Below are 22,133 nucleotides of genomic sequence, written 5' to 3'. Positions count from 1 at the left end.
CTGGGGACTCACAGATATTACAGCACAGATATAGGCCACATATCTGAATGGTAAAATACTCATCTTCATTGAGAAGTCTGCATCCACCGGTCTGCAGCGAGTGGGACAGCATGCAGAGCCAGCAACACCTACTCAGATGGATGAAATAAAAAAGATCCTTCTATAGCATGACAGATTCACTCTCGTGCAGTAAAACTATGGTTTAGACTGGCGGCTACTGTCAAAATATGGATAAAAAAATACATTGTTATTTTTCTGTTTTGCTACTATTTACAGGCAGCTGAGGAAACAAAATGGGAGGCAGATGGCAAACGATATGTGCGGAAAATTGGAGGCAGATGGCAAACGATATGTGCGGGGCAGGATGCGCTCTTATTCTCGTGTCTCATGAAAAATACAATAATTTCACTTTGTAGCAAGAAAACAAATGAAAAAGGTCATTTCGTGTTTCCTCATTTTACAATCTTCATCCAAAGGGATAAGTACTCCGAGTGCTTAATGAAGTGCAATAACAAAAATACTACATGGAATTTGCCTACGCATCTGCTCCTATCCTTGCAAATCGGTAAAACATGTATTGCAGACACGGACTGGTTTTTTGGACGAGGGCGTTAAGGCATTCTTCGAGGAACATTCTGCACAGAAGATATTTCCACAGTGTCTACAGTGGTGCTGCAAAGAGAATGAAAAATACATTAACTGCTAATAACGGACAGTGACAAAAGCGGCTAAACTGCTTGTAAAACGGTTTCTGCTTGCTTTTAGGATTTTGTCCTTCCTTCACCACTACTAAAAGTGATGGGAGAGGTAGATTTTACCTTGTGGTGCACAAAAAGCCCAAGATGAAACAAGTTAATTATTAAATATGCATCTCTTAACCTGTCCCCAACCGCCGAGTCAGGAGAGGCCTCTGTGTCAGCCAAGGACTGACCTGCTCCAGCTTTAAGGGTCAGTTGTGGACCTTTGGGAGAAGACAGAAGCAGTTTATCACTGCTTCTGTCTTTTCTGCTTTAGGCTATGTAAGGAATAGCAGCATAGGCAATGCAATATATGATCACTAGTGATTTCTGGTAAATAAAAATGGTGTCCTGCCATGGTGTCTTGTCACATCCCTCAGCCATGATTGACAGCATTTGCTTTATAAGAAAGAGGGCTGTCTGCAGCGGTATCTTTTGTAAAGCAAGAGCTGTCATTCAACGTAGAGGCAGGGGGTGAGGCATGCAAAGGTGTTGGTAGAAACGTCAGACATAGTAGCATGGCCACGCCAAGGGTGCACCGAGCACTAATTTAGCATATTGGATTAAAGAGGATTTTCAGCACAAAGGAGGAACAGATTACTAAATAATAAACAAAAGGTATAACTTTCATAGAGACTAAGTCCGCTCCATGGCTATGTGGAGAGTGTAAGGCCACATTCACACGTTGCATCCTGTCCTGTGGGTTTTCCCGCAGCGGATTTGATAAATCTGCAGGGCAAACCCGCTGCGGTTATCCCTGCAGATTTATCGCGGTTTGTCCTGCGGGTTCCGCTGCGGGATTTTACCCCTACTATTGATGCTGCATATGCAGCAATATGCAGCATCAATAGTAATTTTAAAAACTATAAAATACTGATATATATACTCACCCTCTGACGTCCCGATCTCCTCGGCGCTGCAGGCGGCGGTCCGGTTCCAAAGATGCTGTGCGACCAGGACCTTCGGTGACGTCACGGTCATGTGACCGCGACGTCACCGAAGGTCCTGGTCGCATAGCAAACCCGAGACCGGACGGCCGCGTGCAGCGCTGAGACTTCAGAGGTGAGTATAACATTACTTTTTATTTTAATTTTTTTTTTAACACAAATATGGTTCCCGGGGCCTGGAGGAGAGTCTCCTCTCCTCCACCCCGGGTATAACCCGCACATTATCCGCATTACTTCCCGCATGGTGGGCACAGCCCCATACGGGAAGTAAGCGGATCAATGCATTCCTATGGGTGCAGAATCGCTGCGATTCTGCACAAAGAAGTGACATGGTCCTTCTTTTTTTCCGCAGCAATTTAGCGCGTTTTTTTTCGGGTTTTTCCCGCATCATGTGCACTGCGGTTTTTGCTTTCCATAGGGTAACATTGTACTGTACCCTGCATGGAAAACAGCTACGGACCCGCAGCGGCAAAATCGCCGCGGTTCCGCAGTAAAAACCGCATAGTGTGAACATACCCTAAAAGTCATTACGGGGCAGACAAACTCCCTGTATTGGCAGATCTATATAAAGACATTTCAGGACTTACCCTTCTGATTGTTACTGAAAATCCTTTCCCACACTCCATGCAGTTTTGCACGTCATTGTCTTCAGTCCACTTCCTATTTAATGCTTGACTGTGTTTTATCTGTAAAATGAAGAAAAAGATAATAAAACAGAAATGCCGTTTCTATGTACCTTACTTTACAGCCTCGGAAATTGGTTCAGCTAAAAAAAGGCCTAAAATTATTATTATTCCATGCCTTATGCCAGCCTTACAAATATCACAACTTTTTATCCTGTCTCTTCTATAGAGATACATGCCTATAGTGGGCAAGGTAGCATGTGTTTTAATGGGGAGAGAGGATTTAGGCATCTCCAGACATCTCGGATAGTAAATTAGCACATGGGGAACAAATTATTGATCAGGGTGAAATCCAATATACCTGATCCATCTTTCACCAGAGAACTAATCAAAATGCTGGCTGATCCCACAGAGACTATAATAATATCACCATTTTATTTTTATAGTGCCAACGTATTAAGCCGCACTTTACAATTAAGCGGTGACCTATTCGGAAAGGCTGGACAACTATTAAGTTATTGATAGTAGCTTCACTCTGGTTTACTTAACCCTTTCACGACCTTGCAATTTTCCTTTTTTTTCCATTTTCGTTTTTTCCTCCCCTTTGTTCAAGAGCCATAACTTTTTTTTTATTTTTCTGTTTAACATAGTCATATGATGGCTTGCTTTTTGTGGAACAAGTTGTACTTTTGATTGACAATATTAAATTTGACATGTGATGTCCAGAGCTGACAGTTTCTACAGCATGAAGATGCTGCTGCATCTGCATGCTGTAGAAGCGATCAACCTGCAAAAAAATGATTGTCTCTGTCTATGGACAAAGTAAAAATATATATATAAAAAAAAAAAAAAAAATCTAAAAAATAAAAGTACACATATTTGGTATCGCCGTATCCACAATTACCCGAACTATAAAACGGTCCCACTAGGTATCCCCTTTAGTGAACACCATAAAAAAAAAGAAAAGAAAAAAGACAAAAAACAATGCTTTATCATCATACCGCTGTACAAAAAGTGGAATAAATCGCGATCAAAATGACGGTGGACCACTCCCTTCTGCTACAGATCCTCTCATCTCTTGGCATCACAGACTTGATCCTATCCTGGATATCGTCATATCTGACAGACCGAACATTCGGTGTCTCCCTCTCCCACACCACCTCCTCACCTCGCCCCTTGTCCGTTGGTGTTCCTCAAGGCTCTGTTCTAGGACCCCTACTCTTCTCCATCTACACCTTCGGCCTAGGACAGCTCATAGAATCCCACGATATGCCGTACCATCTCTACGCCGATGACACGCAGATCTACCTATCCGGACCTGACCTGATCTCCTTATTTACCAAAATCCCACACTGTCTGTCTGCTATTTCGGCCTTCTTTTCTGCTTGCTTTCTAAAACTGAACATGGACAAAACAGAATTCATCATCTTTCCCCCATCTTACTCTACCTTTCCACCAGACCTATCTATTAGTGTTGAGCGAGTATACTCGTTGCTCGGGTTTTCCTGAGCACGCTCGGGTGACCTCCGAGTATTTGTTATTGCTCAGAGATAGTTTTCATCGCCTCAGTTGCATGATTTACGGCTTCCAGATAGGGAATTTCCACATGTACTCAGCTTAACAAACAGGCATTCCTCACATGCATTCAGCGTATCTGGAAGCCGTAAATCATGAAACTGAGGCGATGAAAACTATATCTCTGAGCAATAACAAATACTCGGAAGTCTCCCGAGTGTGCTCGGGAAAATCCGAGCAATGAGTACACTCGCTCATCACTACTATCTATCAATGTCTGCTCACTTTTCCCAGTCCCACATGCTCGGTGCCTTGGGGTGATCCTCGACTATGCCCTCTCTTTCAAGCCACATATCAAAGCCCTTGCCTCCTCCTGCCATCTCAAAATCAAAAATATCTCCCGAATCCGTGCATTCCTTGACCGCGACACCACAAAAACACTAGTGCATGCCCTTATCTCCTGCCTTGACTGCTGCAACCTTCTACTCTCTGGCCTCCCCTCCAGCACTCTGGCACCACTCCAATCCATTCTACACTCTGCTGCCCGACTAATCCACCAGTCTCCCCTTTATTCCCCAGCCTCTCCCCTATGCTAAGCCCTTTACTGGCTTCCTATCACCCAGAGGCTCCAGTTCAAAACCCTTACAATACAAAGCCATCCACACCCGGTCTCCTCCATACACCTGTGACATGGTCTCCCGTTACTTACCTACACGCAACCTCCGATCCTCTCAAGATCTCCTTCTCTACTGCCCTCTCATCTCTTCTTCCCACAACCGCATCCAAGACTTCTCCCGTGCTTCCCCCATACTCTGGAACTCTCTACCCCAACACATCAGACTCTCGCCTACCATAGAAACCTTCAAAAAGAACCTGAAGACTCACCTCTTCCGACAAGCCTACAGCCTGAGGTGATCCTCAACCTACTGAACCGCTGCACAACCAGCTCTACCCTATCCTAGTGTATCCTCACCCATCCCCTGCAGACTGAGTCCTCGCGGGCAGGGTGCTCCCTCCTTATGTACCTGTGTACCTTGCTTTTTGCTCATGTTTAGTTGTATTTGTCTATATTTGCATACAACAGCTCTTTACACTCCACTGAAACTGCCCTCACTAAAGTCTCTAATGATCTAATAACAGCTAAATCCAAAGGTCATTGCTCTCTTCTGATTCTCCTGGATCTATCTGCCGCATTTGATACTGTTGATCACCAGCTCCTTCTCACCATGCTCCCTCAAGGACACAGCCCTCTCCTGGTTCTCCTCCTACCTCTCCTTCACTGTATCTTTTGCCGGCTCCTCTTCCTATCCTCGTCCCCTTACTATCGGGGTTCCGCAGGGCTCAGTCCTGGGCCCCCTCCTTTTCTCTCTATACACTGCCCCTATTGGTCAAACAATCAGCAGATTTGGGTTCCAGTACCATCTCTATGCTGATGACACCCAATTATACACTTCTTCCCCCGACATCACCCCTACCCTAATTCAAAATACCAAGGATTGTCTGTCTGCTGTCTCTAACATCATGTTCTTCCTCTATCTGAAACTAAATCTCTCCAAAACTGGACTGCTTGTATTTCTCCCTTCTACTAACCTCACTCTACCCAACATCGAAATTACCCTGGAGGGTTCAAACATAACTCCCAAACAGCATGCCCTCTGTCTTGGGGTCATATTCGACACCAAACTTTTCTTTACTCCCTATATCTGATCACTCACTCGCTCCTGTCACCTGCATCTTAAAAACATCTCCAGAATCCGACCTTTTCTCGCCTTTGAAACTGCTAAGACTCTTACTGTCGCTCTTATTCATTCTCGTCTGGACTACTGCAACTCTCTTCTGATCGGTCTCACCCTTTCCAAACTTTCTCCTCTCCAATCCATCTTGAATGCGGCAGCCAGGGTCATATTTCTGTCCAGCCGCTTCACCGATGCCTCCATCTTGTGCCAGTCATTACACTGGCTACCCATTCGCTACAGGGTCCAGTATAAACTTCTCTCTCACCCACAAAGCTCTCCACAGTTCTGCACCGCCTTATATCTCCTCTCTCATCTCCGTCTATCGCCCTACACGTGCCCTCCGTTCGACAAATGACCTAAGACTAACATCCCCCGTAATCCGAACCTCGCACCTCCGTCTCCAAGACTTCTCTCGTGCTGTGCCAGCTCTCTGGAATGCACTTCCCCAGAAGATCAGACTCATACCTAGCCCCGACCTATTCAAGTGCGCTTTAAAAACCCATCTCTTCAAACAAGCCTACCACATCAACTACTCAGTAAACTAACTTTGTCCTGTTCCCTCCTTCCAAATATTATCTGCATGTGAATCTGCACCCTACTATTCATCTGTCTCCATACCCTCCATGCACACGATAACTGCACTTGATACTTGACTACTGCACTTAAACACATGGGCTGATGACTGGATCATGCTGCTTTATATGAAAATCCCTATTTATTTAAATTGCCAGACCTGAAATAACAAGCACTTTTCACCTATTGTGTCCCCCCCATTTCCTTGTAGATTGTAAGCTTGCGAGCAGGGACCTCACCCCTAATGTCACTGTTTAAATGGTCTTAACTTGTACTGAATTTATTGTCTGTACATGTCCCCGCTAAAGTGCAGTGGAATATGTTGGCGCTATATAAATAAAAATTATTATTATTATTAACTCCATCAGTGGAAAAATAACTCACAATAAAGCGATGCAAAAATAATTATTTTTTCTATAAAATAGTTTTTATTGTATAAAAGTGCCAAAACATAAAAAAAATATATAAATGAGGTATCGCTGTAATCGTATTGACCCAAAGAATAAAACTGCCTTATCAATTTTACCACAAATGGAACAGCTTAAAGATCACAGTAAAGGTCTCAATGATATGTCTGCTGGAGACACATTTAGTGCGGGAGAGGGTAAACGTATGGAATAGGTGCTGGATACAGAGGGCGTATCATTCTACTTTCTTGACGTACTCTAGGGGTGTGTCTGTGTTAATACCTGCGGGGGTGCAGTATGAGGAGGTAATGGTAAGAGAGGATGTGGATGGTCAGTATGTGGTGGTGAAATGTAAAATAAATGGAGTGTTGATGTGTATAGCGGCAATGTATATTCCGCCCCCATACTCAAGTAAGAAGATAAGAGAGGTGCTGGAGAGGGTAGAGCGTTGGGGACCGTTACCATCTCTAATTATTGGCGACCTTAATAATATCTGTGATGACTTTTGGGACAAAAACAAAAATCCCCAGAATAGAACAGGGGGACATATCACTACGTTTAGGACCTATGTCCGGGAAGTAGGTATGATTGATTTATGGAGAGTTAGACATATTGGGGAAAGGACGTACTCATGCTACTTGCCAGCTCATGGTACTTTGTCTAGGATTGACTTGGCGCTGGGTAACTGTTTACTGGACACGATGGTAGGGGAGGTGAGATATTTGCCTAGGGCTCTTTCAGACCATAGTCCAGTTGAGGTGGAATTTCGGCCGGTGGGGACACGGATCGTGAGCAGGAAGGAGTGGAAGATTCACCCTAATTGGCTACACAGTATGGACTTGAAAAAGATAAAGAAGGAGTTGGTGGAATTTTTTTAGATCAACGAGGGAAGTGTAGATGTTCTTACTGTGTGGGAAGCCATGAAGGCGTACTTGAGGGGACTGCTGTTCAGGGATATTAGCAGGTGTAAGAGGAAATGGAGAGAGACAGAGAGGTTGGCGGTTGAAGGGCTGAGGATAGCCGAGGATGAGATGGTAATAGCGGGTACTCCGGAAGCTGGGAGGAGGCTAAAGGCAGCTCAGAGTCAGTTGGAGGAGGTATTGCTCGGTAAGGCTGAAAGGAAGAGGGAATTCATGAATTTTACCAGGAGGGCGAATCTGTGGGTCATTTGATATCGATGGTGGCTTCTGCCCAGAGAAACACTTCCTTTGTTCATTCTCTGGTATCGGGGAGCGGTGTGGCTGTCTCTGAGACTTCAGAGATTTTGGACATTTTTGCGGATTTTTATGCGGACCTATATTCCTCTCAGGTAGATGGGTCGGTGGAGGACACGGTGGCGTTCCTTGAGGAATTGGAGCTCCCAAGGCTGAGTGACATAGATAGAGAAGATTTGGAAGCTCCCATTACGGAGGAGGAATTGGGTCGGGCACTGCAGTCTATGGCTAATGGGAAGGCACCTGGCGTAGATGGATTTCCTGCTGAAATTTATAAAAACTTTGGGGAAGTGCTGATCCCTAAATTAAGGGTACTTCTGGAGGAGGCTAGGAGTGGCGGTCGTCTACCGGTATCTATGCGGGAGGCCATAATAGTGGTGATTCCTAAGGAGGGGAAGGACCCGACACAGCCGGATTCATATCGGCCAATCTCCTTGCTTACTACAGATGTTAAACTTCTGGCTAAAGTGTTGGCAATGAGGTTGACAAGTGTTATTTCCGGCCTGGTGCACTCAGACCAGTCCGGCTTTATGCCTGATCGGTCCACTGCGATCAACTTACGAAGGCTGTATATGAATTTGCAACTCAGATCCGACAACTGTGGCCAGAGAGTTATTGCATCTTTAGACGCTCATAAGGCGTTCGATAGTGTGGAGTGGGGGTATCTCTGGCAGGTGCTCCGGAGTATGGGGTTTGGACCGCAGTTCATATCCTGGATTCGACTGACGTACTCGATGCCGATGGCTAGGGTTAGGGTAAATGGGGAGTTATCACGGACCATACAACTGGCTAGAGGGACGAGACAGGGGTGTCCGCTCTCTCCTCTTTTGTTTGCTCTGGCTGTGGAACCACTGGCTGCTAAGCTTCGACGGTCTGATGAGGTGACTGGGTTTAAATATGGGATGATTGAAGAAAGGGTGGCGTTGTATGCGGATGACATTCTGCTATTTCTGGCTGACCCGGGTACGTCCTTGGAGGGAGCCATTGGGATTATTGAGCGTTTCGGATCGGTGTTGGGACTTAGGATAAACTGGAGTAAGTCGGTCTTGTTTAAGGTGGATGATGATGGTGGGGAGCCACTGGAGGATGGGCGACTGGAGGTGACTAGCCAATTTAAGTACCTTGGAATATGGGTATCTATGCCTGTTACTGACTATATACATAGAAATCTGACTCCAATCTTAGGTGTTCTTAAAGTGAAAGCGGATGCTTGGCTTAAACTGCATTTATCTGTGGTAGGTAGGGTGAATCTTATTAAAATGATTTTGATGCCAAAAATACTGTATATTCTTCATAATGCGCCAGTTTGGATACCACGCCGGAGATTTAGACAGATTAACTCTCTGTTCAGGAATTTGATATGGGGGAGACAGCATCCGCATATCAAACTGGAGACACTTCAGCGGCCCAAGGAAGATGGGGGATTGGCATTGCCTAACCCTGAAATATATTATCTTGCAGCCCAGAGTCAGCATTTAAAAGGCTGGTCGCATGAAGGGTCATCTGGGGCGGTACAGCGGTTGATGGAAGTGGTGACAAAAAGAAGGCCAGTAGTACAATGTTTGGAGGATGGATCCCTGGGGGCTCTGGGGAAATTATACCCGACTGTGTTGTTGATACGCAGGCTGTGGGGTAGGCTGAGACATATACGGGGGGTCACGGATTTGACTAGATTCTCACCGCTATGGCATAACAGCAACTTACAGGAGTTTGAGGCACTGGGGGTACTGACAGAATGGCAGGTCAAAGGGATTCAGTACGTGTATCAAATAATTGAGCGAGGTGAATTGAAATCATTTTCCCAATTACAGGCGGAATTTGGTCTTGGGACTGTGGGGGAATTTCAGTATTTGCGGATGAGGCATGCTTTTGGAGCTCAGAGTAGAAACTGAGGTATTGGAATTCAGAGGGATATAGTACTGGCGTATGTGTGTAATGAAGGGACTATTGGGGGAGTCATATCTACTTTGTATAAAGATCTGTTGCACACTTTCCTATTGGGGTTTCCAATAATGGCGAGAGCTAAGTGGGAGAGGGATCTGGGTCCAATGGATAATGAGACTTGGGAGTCGGTGCTAGAATGGGTCCCACGATTGTCACTGAGCGAACCGTATAGACTGTCACAGCTCTATGTGATACACAGGGTTTATAAGTCACCGATGGTGCTATATAAGGCTGGTTTGCGTGATGATTCTGAATGCCCGAGGTGTAAAACTGTAGATGCTGATATACTCCATATGATGTGGACGTGTCCAAGACTGGCTGCTTTTTGGGTGGTAGTTTTGAGTCGTATGGAAGGTGCGTATGGATGTAAGGTGCCAAGGGATCCACTTGTGTGCTTGTTGGGATGTGTGGATGAGATTGGAGTGGATAACAATCTGAAGATAGCTATTGCCAGATTGTTATACATGGCTAGGAAGGTAATAGCTCGAAATTGGATTAGGGAAGAACCGCCGTCAAGAGGAGAGTTCCTCCAGTATGTGAAGCAGGGCCTGACACTGGAAAAGGGGTTTTATAAAAAAAGAGGGAAAATCGAAATGTTCAATAAAATGTGGTCTCCGTGGATTGCTATAGGATAGGGGTATTATAGAGGGAGAGTTAATTAAGGTTCCTAATTAATGGTAATGTTAAATGTGGCTTATATTATTGGCCGAGGGATTAGATAGTATATTGGTCTAATGATGGAAGTGCTAAGCAAGGGGAGCTGCTTTGTTGGGTGGGGTTGGTGGGTGGTGGGATTGAAGGGGAATGTTTGAAGGGGGGGGAAAAAGCTTTGTATTGAAAATAAGAATGTAACATGTCATTTATCTTGTTATTCTTAATAAAAATTTATTTGAATAAAAAAAAAAAAAAAGATCACAGTAAGGTTCAGTGCACATTTATCCTGCGCTCTGCGCTCAGCACTTACACCGGGGTTTCTGTGTAAATCCCTGAAATATGTGCATCACACAGAACCCCCGGCGGAAGATTCCCTATAATGAGGCGGATGGAGGAAGCCGTCTGACCTGTGATCCGGTGGTGTCCATCTTTTTAGGATTGCATAAAAGTGCCGTCGACCACAGTTTTGTGAAAAGAAGGGCAATGATGAACAGAGGCCAGACAGAGTCCAGAGTAACTCTGCTGCCTCATTATAGTGAATGGAGGTTTCATCTGAATCACATCACTCTGAGATTTAGATGGAAACCCCAAAGTAAGTGCTCAGCGTAGAGCGCCAGATAAGGAGACTTGTGTACTCACCGTAAAATCCTTTTCTCTGAGCCAATCATTGGGGGACACAGGACCATGGGTGTTATGCTGCTGCCACTAGGAGGACACTAAGCAAATACAGAAAGAATAGCTCCTCCCCTGCAGTATACACACTCCTGCTGGCTCTAAGTGAACCAGTTCGGTAACAAAGCAGTAGGAGCTTAACATTTAACAAGGATGAACTATGTCAAAACCAAGTCAACAAAGAAAAACTAAAGCCAATAGACTAACAGGGAGGGTGCTGTGTCCCCAATGATTGGCTCGGAGAAAAGGATTTTACGGTGAGTACACAAAAATCTCCTTTTCTCCGACGCCTCATTGGGGGACACAAGACCATGGGAAGTCCTAAAGCATTCCCTGGGTGGGAAACAATCAACTGCAATTGCTCCTTGTACCCACAAGTTACAGATGTGGCACTGCCGCCTGCAAAATTCGTCTGCCGACTGTCGCATCTGCAGAGGCCCGAGAGTGAATATGGTAATGTTTTGTAAAGGTATGGAGGCTGGACCAAGTCGCAGTTTTGAAAACTTGTGCTGCCGAAGCTTGGTGCCGGATGGCCCAAGACACACCCACTGAACTAGTGGAGTGAGCCTTAATCCCTGCTGGGACAGGAAGACCTCTGACTCTGTAGGACTCCTGAATATCCGAACGAATCCATTTGGCTATTGTCGCCTTGGAAGCGGGAAACCCTTTCCTCGGTCCTTCCGGGAGCACGAACAGGGAATCTGAACTGCGGAAAGACGCTGTCCGCGAGATGTATCTCCTACGAGCTCTCACTAAATCCAGTGTGTGTAGGGCCTTTTAGATACGATGTACTGGTGCCGGACAGAGTGACGGTAAAACAATGTCCTCATTGAGCTGAAAAGAGGAGACAACCTTTGTTAGAAAAGACGGGGATGTTCTCAACACCACCTTATCCTGATGAAAATTCAGGAACGGAACTTGACAAGACAGAGTCGCCAGCTCTGAGACTCGTCTAATGGACGTGACTACGACCAGGAAGGCAACCTTCCATGAAATAAAGGACAGGGAAACCTCCTGTAAAGGTTCGAAAGGAGCTTCCTGCAAGACTCTGAGGACCAGATTAAGGTCCCATGGTTCCAACGGCATCTTATAGGGTGGCACCCTATGGGAAACTCCCTGAATGAACGTTTTCACTTGTAACCTATTGGCAATCCTGCGTTGGAACAGAACGGACAGGGCTGAAATCTGCCCCTTGAGAGAACTAAGGGCGAGACCTAAGCCCAAACCCGTTTGTAAAAATTCCAAGATGGAAGGAAAGGAAAATTCAAGGGGAGAACGTCCCCGGTCGGTGCACCAGGAAAAGAAGGTTTTCCAAGTGCGATGATAAATGCGCATAGACGCAGGCTTTCTAGCGCTGATCATAATAATAATAATCTTTATATAGCGCTAACATATTCTGCAGCGCTTTACAGTTTTGCACACATTATCATGGTAGAGATGACTTCTGGAGAGAAACCTGCTTTGGTTAGAACCCAGGACTCATCGGCCATGCCGTCAAATACAGGGCCACGGAATTCTGGTGGTAAATGGGGCCCTGTGATAGCAGGTCTGGGCGACTAGTTGAACTAGTTCGGCGTACCACGCGCGGTGAATCTGGCACAATCAGGATTACCGGTACCCTCTGATCTTCTTGATGACTCTTGGCAGTACAGGAAGTGGGGGAAATATGTATGGAAGTCGAAAAAGATGCACGGGAGTGCAAGAGCATCTGCCCCGATGGCTGCCAGATCGTGGGACCGAACTATGAAGTCGGGAACTTTGGAATTTAGCCACGAGGCCATCAGATCCACATCCGGAATTCCCCAATGACAGCAGAACTGGTGGAAGATGTCTGGATGGAGAGACCACTCCCCGGAGTCGAGACCTTGACGACTGAGGAAATCTGCCTCCCAATTGTCCACTCCCGGGATGTGAACCGCAGAAATCACTGAGCGGTTTTCCTCGGCCCATCGGAGGATGTGGCCTACCTCGACCATGGCTGTCTTGCTGCGGGTTCCCCCTTGGCGGTTGATGTATGCCACTGCAGTGGTGTTGTCAGACTGAATCCCGATTGGGTGACCCGCCAGGAAGGGATGGAATTGGAGAAGCGCCAACCTGATTGCCCAAATTTCCAAGATGTTGATCGGAAGGCGTGATTCCTGGGGGGACCAGCGACCCTGAGTGGTGTGATGAAGGAACACCGCTCCCCAGCCTAGAAGACTGGCATCTGTTGTCAGAACTAACAAATGTACTGGAAGAAAGGACTTCCCTTGATTCTGTGAGGATTTCAATGTCCACCACCTGAGAGACTGTCTGACTCGCTGGGGAAGGAGGAACCGACGGTCAAGGGAGAACGGGTTTCTGTCCCAAACAGCTGGGAGGGCATGCTGTAGGGGGCGGAGGTGGAATTCAGCAAATGGAACCGCCTCCATAGCTGCTACCATCCTGCAGAGAACTCTCATACTGAGGCGCAGAGAGTGAGTGCGAGGCTGAGAGAGCTTCTGAGCATCTCGCTGTAAGACAGATCTTTTCCGGGGGAAGAAGAACCAACCCCCGGGATGAGTCAAGTATCATTCCTAGAAAGGAAATTCGCTGAACCGTTACTGGGGAAGATTTTTTGAAGTTTATCTTCCAACCCAGGCGAAAAAGAGTATCTATTGTGATGTTCACGACCTCCTTGCAGGTGCGGAAAGAGGGGCCTTTGATGAGGATATTGTCTAGATACAGTAGCACCACCACGCCTCGGGTGTGAAGGATGGCCACGGCGGCCGCCATGACCTTGGTGAATACCCTGGGAGCGGTGGCGAGGCCGAAGGGCAGAGCAACGAATTGAAAATTATCTTCCTGAACTACGAAGCGAAGAAACGTTGGTGAGAAGGTAAAATAGGAATGTGGAGGTACGGGTCCTGGATGTCTATAGACGCCAGGAACTCGCCTTTTTCCATGGAGACGATGACAGAGCGAAGCGATTGCATCCGGAACCATCGCGCTCTGACAAACTTGTTCAGCAGTTTTAGGTCCAGTATAGGCTGTACTGTACCGTCCTTCTTTGGAACAATGAAGAGGTTTGAATAAAAACCTTGAAACCTTTTTCGATTTGAGCGACAGGAATAATAACTCCGTCTTTTCTCAGAGAGCTTATAGCTTGGAAGAACTCTGATGCTTTTGCCCTGGGAGGAGAGGACTGGAAAAAACGATTTGGTGGAAGAGAGGAGAATTCTATCTTGTATCCAGAGGACACTAGTTCGCGGACCCATTCGTCATGAACGACCGAGAGCCACGCGTCGCTAAAGGAAAGCCGGCGGCCGCCTACTTTGAGGGTGTCCTCCAGATACCGCAGGGAGTCATTGTGTGGGAGACCTGCTTGGTCTGGACCCGCTGGATCCTGACTGCCTAGGCCTGCCTCTCCATGAAGGGGAAGGTTTGTAAGAGGTCTGGGGACCTCTATCCCTACGTTGTGCCCGGCCGGGTCTGGAAGATGTGGAAGTAGAGGACCAATTTGAGTTGGAAAGAAAAAAAAAAAAAAAAAAAAAAAAAAAAAAAAAAAAAAAAAAAATCGGGACCGAGCTTGCTGCTGCTGGTTCCGAAAGGGCCGAAAAGGTCTCTGTTGTGGGAGAAATTTACTCTTCCCTCCAGTGGCGTCGGAAATTAATTGGTCGAGCTTTTCGCCAATAAGTCGACCGCTCTGATATGGAAGAGGAGTCAATGACTTTTTGGAAGAAGAATCCGCACGCCAGTCCCTGAGCCATAAGGACCTCCGGATGGTGATGGCGTTTGCTACTGCTTGAGAAGCGCAGTTAGCAGCATCCAGGGACGCAGTCACTACAAAATCTCCAGCTCTGGCTATCTGAGTCTGCTATCTCGGGGGGAAGGTTGGTATCCAGCACCGCTGAAGACAAGACCTCAGCCCAGTGAGTCATAGCCTTAGCCACCGACGTAGCGGCAAAAGATGGGAAGAGCGCGGCTGCTGAGGCTTCAAAGGCTGAACGCGCCATATTGTCGATCTGACGATCGGTTGGGTTTTTAATCGAGGCGCCCTCCGAAGAGGATAAAACAGATTTAGTAGCCAGGCGCGATACCGGAGGATCTACCGGGGAAGACTGCGACCAATCCTTTCTTAGATCAGGAGAAAAGGAATATTTTGACTCCATGGGCTTCTGCCCTGTGAATCGTTTATCTGGACGGATCCTGTGAGATTCAACGATTTCCTTAAATTCGGGATGATTGGCGAACACTCTATGAGCTCGCTTGGTCCTCTTAAAGGACACGGCATGATCCATTTTAGATAATGGTTCCTCATCAAGCTTCAAAGCCTTATTCACTGACTTAGAGAGTCTCCTGATCGTGATGAAATTCCTGATCTAGGGACGTGTCAGTATCGTCCTCTGAAACAGGTTGTCTACTAGCTCCAATGGAAGGGGAGCGAGAAATGGAGCTCTCAGAACCCGAATCCCGGTGATGGTCTGGGGATATGGCATGAGTCCTTTTCCTGGAAGAGCGAGAGCTCCTTGGCAAGGTACGACTCCTGGAGTACGAGGGGTTCTGACAATCGGAAGCGTCGTCCGAAATAGTGCCCTGGTTAGAGGAAGGGTCTCGGAACGAGTCTAACTCTTTTGCAAGGGATGCCATAGACCGGGTAAGGGAGGTAGCGCACTCAGGGGGACTAGGCTCACTGGGTTCAGTATCAGCAACAGGTGGTCCCTGAGCAGTCACCGGTTCACAAGCTGTGCACAATGCAGTATTGTGACCGCGGGGTAATAACACCTTACAAGAGGTACATGCAGCGAAGAACACAGTGTGGGTTTTCCCAGACTTTTTGTGAGGCTTTGATTGAGACATAGTGTAGCCTTGAGGAGAGCGCTTACTAGCAGGGGAAGGGTTAAGCTATGTTTCTGCAGCATACCCAGGTCCTTGAGCCCCCAAGGAGGTCCACAGTGTATGCCCAGAAATCCCTATTCCTGAAGGATGAGATTCAAAAATGGCTGGAGCAGCGCTGCAGCATCAGTCCTGTGAGTGTCCCAAGATGGCCGCCGAGACCAGGAAGTGAGAGCGCTTCTCAGGGAACGAGAAGCGCCAGAAAGAGTGGGCGGCGGTTACTGCCGGTGGGCGTGGCCAAAAACTCCGGCCTGTATGAAGGGAAAAGCCGGGGGCTAAATTTTTAAAACCTGAGATTGCGGCCTGCAGCGTCGCGACTGCTATTAGTGCCATCCTTAAGCCACACTCCTTCGTTGAATTGCAGCACTGCGGACCACCAACGGACCCGGGCTTTAAGGTGCGGACCTCCCATACCCCGGGGACCAGGACCCCCCCAGCACCTCGGCCCCTGCAGTGTACTCACGGTAGATGCGGTGGGCCGGTGCTCAATCCACCGTCGCCATAGTCAGGGAAGGGGTGGAGAGCTTCTGCTATATCAGTGGTGATGCAGTGGGCGGCTGCATGGACGCCATACATATTATGTCCGGCTATGCACCTGGCTCCAGGAGAGGTAGATGGAGGGCTACTCCATGTCGTCACCTGCTATGGAAGGGGGAGATCGGAACGCGAAGGAACCGTCGCCCATAAGGTGAGCTCAGGGTTGGCATCCAACGTTGCAGGAAAGGATACGGGAGGAACGCTCCACGTACTTGCCTGTTGGTGATTCAGGGGAGATCGGAACCTAGAAAGGATCCGTCGCCCCCATTCGCTCTGTTAAGGGCAAAAATAGAATAAAAAGTAAAAAAACTAAAATAAAAAACAGTGGGGTCTGAAAGCAGACCCAAGTGCCTCCTACAGACACTAAGCAAGAACTGGTTCACTTAGAGCCAGCAGGAGCGTGTATACTGCAGGGGAGGAGCTATTCTTTCTGTATTTGCTTAGTGTCCTCCTAGTGGCAGCAGCATAACACCCATGGTCCTGTGTCCCACAGTGAGGCGTAGGAGAAAAATGTGATCCCAAACGTTATGTAAAATGTTCCCAATAAAAGCTTTCACTCAATCCACACAAAAAAGCAAGCCCTCAGTCAGAGCTGTCATCTGTTAACGGAAAAGGCTCTAAAAAAGCGAAATGGCTCCTCACCCGCCAAAAGAAATTCAGCAAATTCTGTACTCCCAAATCCAAATGCCCATCCTCCCTTCTGAGCCCCACAGTGTACCTAAACTACGTATTGCATCCACATGTTTGCATTTCTGAAGCGATGAGAGCCCGCCTAACTTACAGGTGCATGCCTCCAGAAGCACAGTTGTGCATAACGTACTGGTGACTGCAACGTACTGGTCACTACATTGACTTCATTGGGGAGTGTAATTTGTAATATGAGTTCACATATAGGGGGCTTCTCTTTTTCTGGCACCTCAGAGGCACTGCCCATGTGACATGGCACCCTCAAACCATTCCAGCAAAATCTGAATTCCAATACGGCACCTCTTCCTTTCTGAGCTTTGCACTGTGCCTCAAAAGTAGTATTCCCCCACATATGGGGTATCGGTGTACTCAGGATAAATTGCAGAACAACTTGTATGATGGAATTTCTCCTGTTACCCTTCTTAAAATGCAAAATGTGGGGCTAAAAAAAGTGATTTTATTATTTTCATGGCTCAACGTTATAAACTTCTGTTAAGCACCAGGGTGTTCAAGGTGCTCACTATGCATATAAATACATTCCTTGAGGGTCTAGATTGCAAAATGGGGTCACGTGTAGGGAGTTTCCATTGTTTAGGCACATCAGGGGCTCTCCAAATGGGACATGACATCCGCTAATGAGTCCAGGAAATTTTACATTCAAAAAGTCAAATGATGATCCTTCCCTACCAAGCCCTGACGTGTGCCCAAACAGTAGTTTTCTCCCACATATGGGGTATTGGTGTACTCAGGAGAAATTGCACAACAAATTGTATGGTGCAATTTCTCCTGTTATCCTTATGAAAATGCAATATTTAGTGATAAAAACATATTTGTGGGGAAAACTTGAATTTTTTTATTTTTACGGCTCAACGTTATAAACTTCTGTGAAGCACCTGAGGGTTCAATGTGCTCACCACACATCTAGATCAGTTCCCCGAGGGGTCTAGTTTCCAAAATGGTGTCGGTTGTGGGGGATTATCACTGTTTAGGCACATCAGGGGCTCTCCAAATGCGACATAGCGTACACCAATTGTTCCAGCAAATTTTGCATTCAAAGTGAAATGACGCTCCTTCCCTTCCAAGCTGTGCCGTACGCCCAAACAGTGGTTTTCTCCCTGATATGGGGTATCAGCATGCTCAGGAAAAATTATTTAACAAATTTTGGGGTCCATTTTTTCCTGTTACTCTTGTCAAATTTTTAAAAAATTGGTTAAAAATAAAGTAATTTTTTGTGAAAAAAAGTTAAGTTTATTTTTTTTCCACATTACAAAAATTCCTGTAAAGCACCTGAAGGGTTAATAAACTTCTTGAATGTGGTTTTTAAGCACCTTGAGGGGTGCACTGTTAAGAATGGTGTCACTTTTGAGTATCTTCTATGATATAAACCTCTCAAAGTGACTTCAAATGTGATGTGGTCCCTAAAAAAAAAGTTATGGAAAAATGAGAAATCGCTGGTCAACTTTTAACCCTTATAACTTCCTTACAAAAAAAATGCTGGTTCCAAACTTGTGTGAATGTAAAGTAAACATGTGGGAAATGTTACTTATTAAGTATCTTGTGAACTTGAAGCTGTCTGATCACTTGTGGTATACATAATAGTGCATCAGCTCTGCTATGCATAGAAAAAAATCATGATCTCCAATGAACGCCAGCCACGGGCTGGCTTTCACAGGGGATCGTAATGACAGACACAGGAGTCTTCAGCAGACCCCCAGCTGTCAAGGCAATCTGTCGGTGCCCTGCAATCATGTCACGGGCGCGCCGATTGGAGCGTGGAATGTCGCGCCCCATGCCGGCGATTGTTAAATGCCGCTGTCATAGATTGACAATGGACTATTAACAAGTTAACAGCTACAGGCAAAGCTCAGCTCCACCCGTGGCTTTTAAAGGCACATGATGTCTGAATAAATCAGCAGTCATGTGCGGGTAAACGACTATTGATGTGCAAGTACGTCAAAGGTCGTGAAGGGGATAAAGGACACAATTTAGTTTCTGACAATAATAAGTGCATAAAAGAAGAGCATCATGTGATAGAAGTTTACCGCCCCATCACCTGTAGAGACTGATTTTCTCTCCCAAGCTCCTCCATGGCATATGTAGACTCATCAACTTTTTTCCGCAGCTCAACTACTTTGGCTTGTAGCTTTTTAATTTCCTCTTCACTTTTGAGATATCTGAAAGAGAATAGTATGCTTGTAAAATCAGCCTTTTCAACTGGAACAGTCACTATTACTCGCTAGCTGGGGTGAGAAGGGGAGGTAAAACTAATATGCATAAGAGAAAGTACCGTATTTGATGGACTATAAGAGGGACTTTTTTGGGGAAATAAGGGAGAGAGGTGCGACTTATAGTCCGAATGTAGTTTGTGGGGATTTAAAGAGGTGGTAGAGGCATGGTCCATTCCTCAGGATGTCGGAAGCATTGAGATCCTACGTGCCCGTTCTCAGCAGTGAGGCAGAGTGGAGAGCATTAATTTCCCGACAGCCATTCTCTTGTAGGATACACAGACTGGGATCTTGGTCCGGCCGAGATGTCCATGTGGGAAGCACTACCTCCGGCGGCTATTTCCCTGAAGCCCGCGACTGGGGCATCCACTTCTCCCACTCAAGGCTGGCAGATTTCTTCTGCTGGTCTCAGAATCCTGAGGAAGGGACAATGCCTCCTGTGACCCTGCTTCACCACCGAAGCACTACAGGAAAGATACCCTAAATTCAAACTATAAGACAGACCCCTGTCTTATAAAAAAAATCTTTTTTTTTCTATATTCCTTCCCAAAATTTGGGGTACATCTTTTAGTCCGAAAAATACGGTATATGGCGATGAAGCTAATAAATACAATGAAGACTTTACAGTCAGACCAAGAGGAAATTCTTTGTGAGCCTAGTGATATAATCCACCTGTAACAATAAGAGCTGACTGGCTTCTAGGGAGTCTTTAGTGCGGACTGAACTCCGTAGGGCTCAACCGTAGGAGCAATGTAAAGCGTTGTAATCACCTCTCTAGAAGTGCCCGCCTGTCCTCCTGGTTATTTTGGACTGTTGCCTCCAGCACTGCAATCTCTCCACGTAAATCATCTGTCTGCTTCTCCAGCTCCCCGACCCTTCGCTGGCTGCTCTGCCATTCCTTCTTCAGGGTTGCCAGGTTTTCGTTTAAGGCTGTGATCTGCATGTTCAGCTTAGACTCATTCTCTTCATGTTTCTTCCTTTGCTCCTCTTTTTCCTTTCCTTCCACTGTCTAAAGAAGAGGACATACAACAGAGATGATGAATTGTATATTTTTGCTTTTCTAGGTTATCATAAAATAGCAATGTATGTGAATATGTGTAACTGGTGAACCGAAAGCAATAATGGCTTTCCTTAGACATTTAACTCTGATCAGTTACCAGTTTCTCTCTTAGGTCTGAATGCTGCTTCTTCCATTCGTCATCTTTTTTTTTAAGTTCATCTTTCAAAGTCTGCTGCTGATTCTTCTCCTGCTTAAGGGCTGCCACTGAGCTCTCCATCTTCCCCTGCAGCTCCAGCTTCTGCTGAATCAGCAGTTGTTTGGCTTCTTCCAAACTGCTGGTTTTCTGTTTGACATCAGAAAGCATTCATTTTACAGCTATGAAACCATGATATAAAGAAGACATGTCCGAAAAAATTACACTCATGTCAACATTTCCACAGTGGTAAAAAGAGGACTAGTCATGAAGTCATAAGTGGCCAGTTGTTGTTCTTATTTTATTCCTGCTGCTCCCGAGGTTTCCACTTGCTTCTGTTTTAAAATCTGCTATATGATTCCAGAGCTATGGCCCTTTTTATTTAATATTTGAGGGGTGTATCCCACAGTACTCTCTGGAGGTATGTCCTTATGGTGCTCTGCATTATTACACCGTGAGCCTTACCCTCTTATAAAGACAAAAAGCAGCACCAAATCTATTAAACAGTACGGTGGATTTAAAATAAAAATAAAAATAAATAAATAATAAGAAAAAAGGCAGGATATTCAGGGGAGTAGTGGAAATAAAATAAGAGCAAAAACTCTCTTCTTTTGACTTGCCGACAGGTGTTCTTTAAAACTATTTTTCTTTCTTTTTCTTACTTAGAGGCGCATGCTAACACAAACCGACCTGGTCACAAATTTCTTCCATACCATTTGGTGCATTGAATCATGCAACTTTATATCATTGGGTGCGCAGGCGCCGGGAAAGGTCAGAGAGGCCCGGCACCTGCGCACTGCAGTACTTTGCTCTGCCCTCAACAGGGAGATAAAGTACGCCTGCGCCGGAGCCGCGACAGGAAACAAAGAAGAGGACGTCACCGTATGAAGATGGGAGGCGCCGGACCGCCCCTGGGTGAGTATAATCTAACATGCTTTTCTCATCTTTCAGGATACATCGGGGGCTTATCTACAGCATTACAGAATGCCAAGCCCGATGCTGGTGGCCGCAGCTTATAGGCGAAAAATGGGCTGATAGATTCCCTTTAAATCGCTAGTCTTCATAGCTCACAGTGGAAGGCAAGTCATAACAAAACAGAAGTGACGAGTGTCATTTTCAGTCAATGCTGTATAGCACAGCTGGCACCTGTCGTATATGACGTGGCCTCAGCCCCAAAGCACAAAATATGACTCCGCCCCTACAACATGATGCATTGGTACCAGTAGCATCGCTTACGGGGGGTAGAGGGGGCTGAACGCTGAGGGGCCCACCCAGAGCTACGCTATTGTACTGTATCAGCGTGGACAGGGGGCGGTGCCAGTAGTGGGCCCTCGCCCGTTATCGCAGGTTAAACTGTATTGGCTAGATGCCGATATAGCTGACCGCATTGATGAGAGAAGTAGCATTACGCTCCCTCTCCCATCATCCCCTCTCAGCGTCTGACGTCACCGACACTGACTGGGGTCACAATGACGTCACTACTCGGCGCCCGCTGTCCAGAGATGTGCGCTCGGAGCAGCGGAGGAACCAGGAAGAAGAGAGGTATTTATTACTTTTATGGGGTTGCATTATACTATAGATAGAGTCTGCTTGTGTGTGGAGGGGGGTGCATTAT

General features: G+C 46.3%; 1 protein-coding gene across 3 annotated transcripts in view; it reads right to left on the bottom strand.

The window, feature by feature from the left end:
* Nucleotides 1–415: 415 nt before the first annotated feature.
* The window catches only part of EEA1 (early endosome antigen 1), a 216,317-nt gene continuing 194,599 nt past the window's right edge, over nt 416–22,133 (bottom strand). For all 3 annotated transcript variants that reach the window (XM_069764363.1, XM_069764362.1, XM_069764364.1), the window contains 5 exons: nt 20,483–20,668; nt 20,096–20,334; nt 19,154–19,274; nt 2,272–2,370; nt 416–672 (listed from right to left, as the gene is read on the bottom strand). In XM_069764363.1, coding sequence (XP_069620464.1) covers nt 550–672; nt 2,272–2,370; nt 19,154–19,274; nt 20,096–20,334; nt 20,483–20,668 — 768 coding nt within the window. In that variant the 3' untranslated portion in view covers nt 416–549. The remainder of the gene's footprint in view (nt 673–2,271; nt 2,371–19,153; nt 19,275–20,095; nt 20,335–20,482; nt 20,669–22,133) is intronic.

The sequence above is a fragment of the Ranitomeya imitator genome, chromosome 4 (genome assembly GCF_032444005.1).
Source record: "Ranitomeya imitator isolate aRanImi1 chromosome 4, aRanImi1.pri, whole genome shotgun sequence".
Taxonomy (NCBI): Eukaryota; Metazoa; Chordata; class Amphibia; order Anura; family Dendrobatidae; genus Ranitomeya; species Ranitomeya imitator.
The sequence above is the reverse complement of the archived record's forward strand: the minus strand, read 5'-3'. Positions and strand labels throughout refer to the sequence as shown.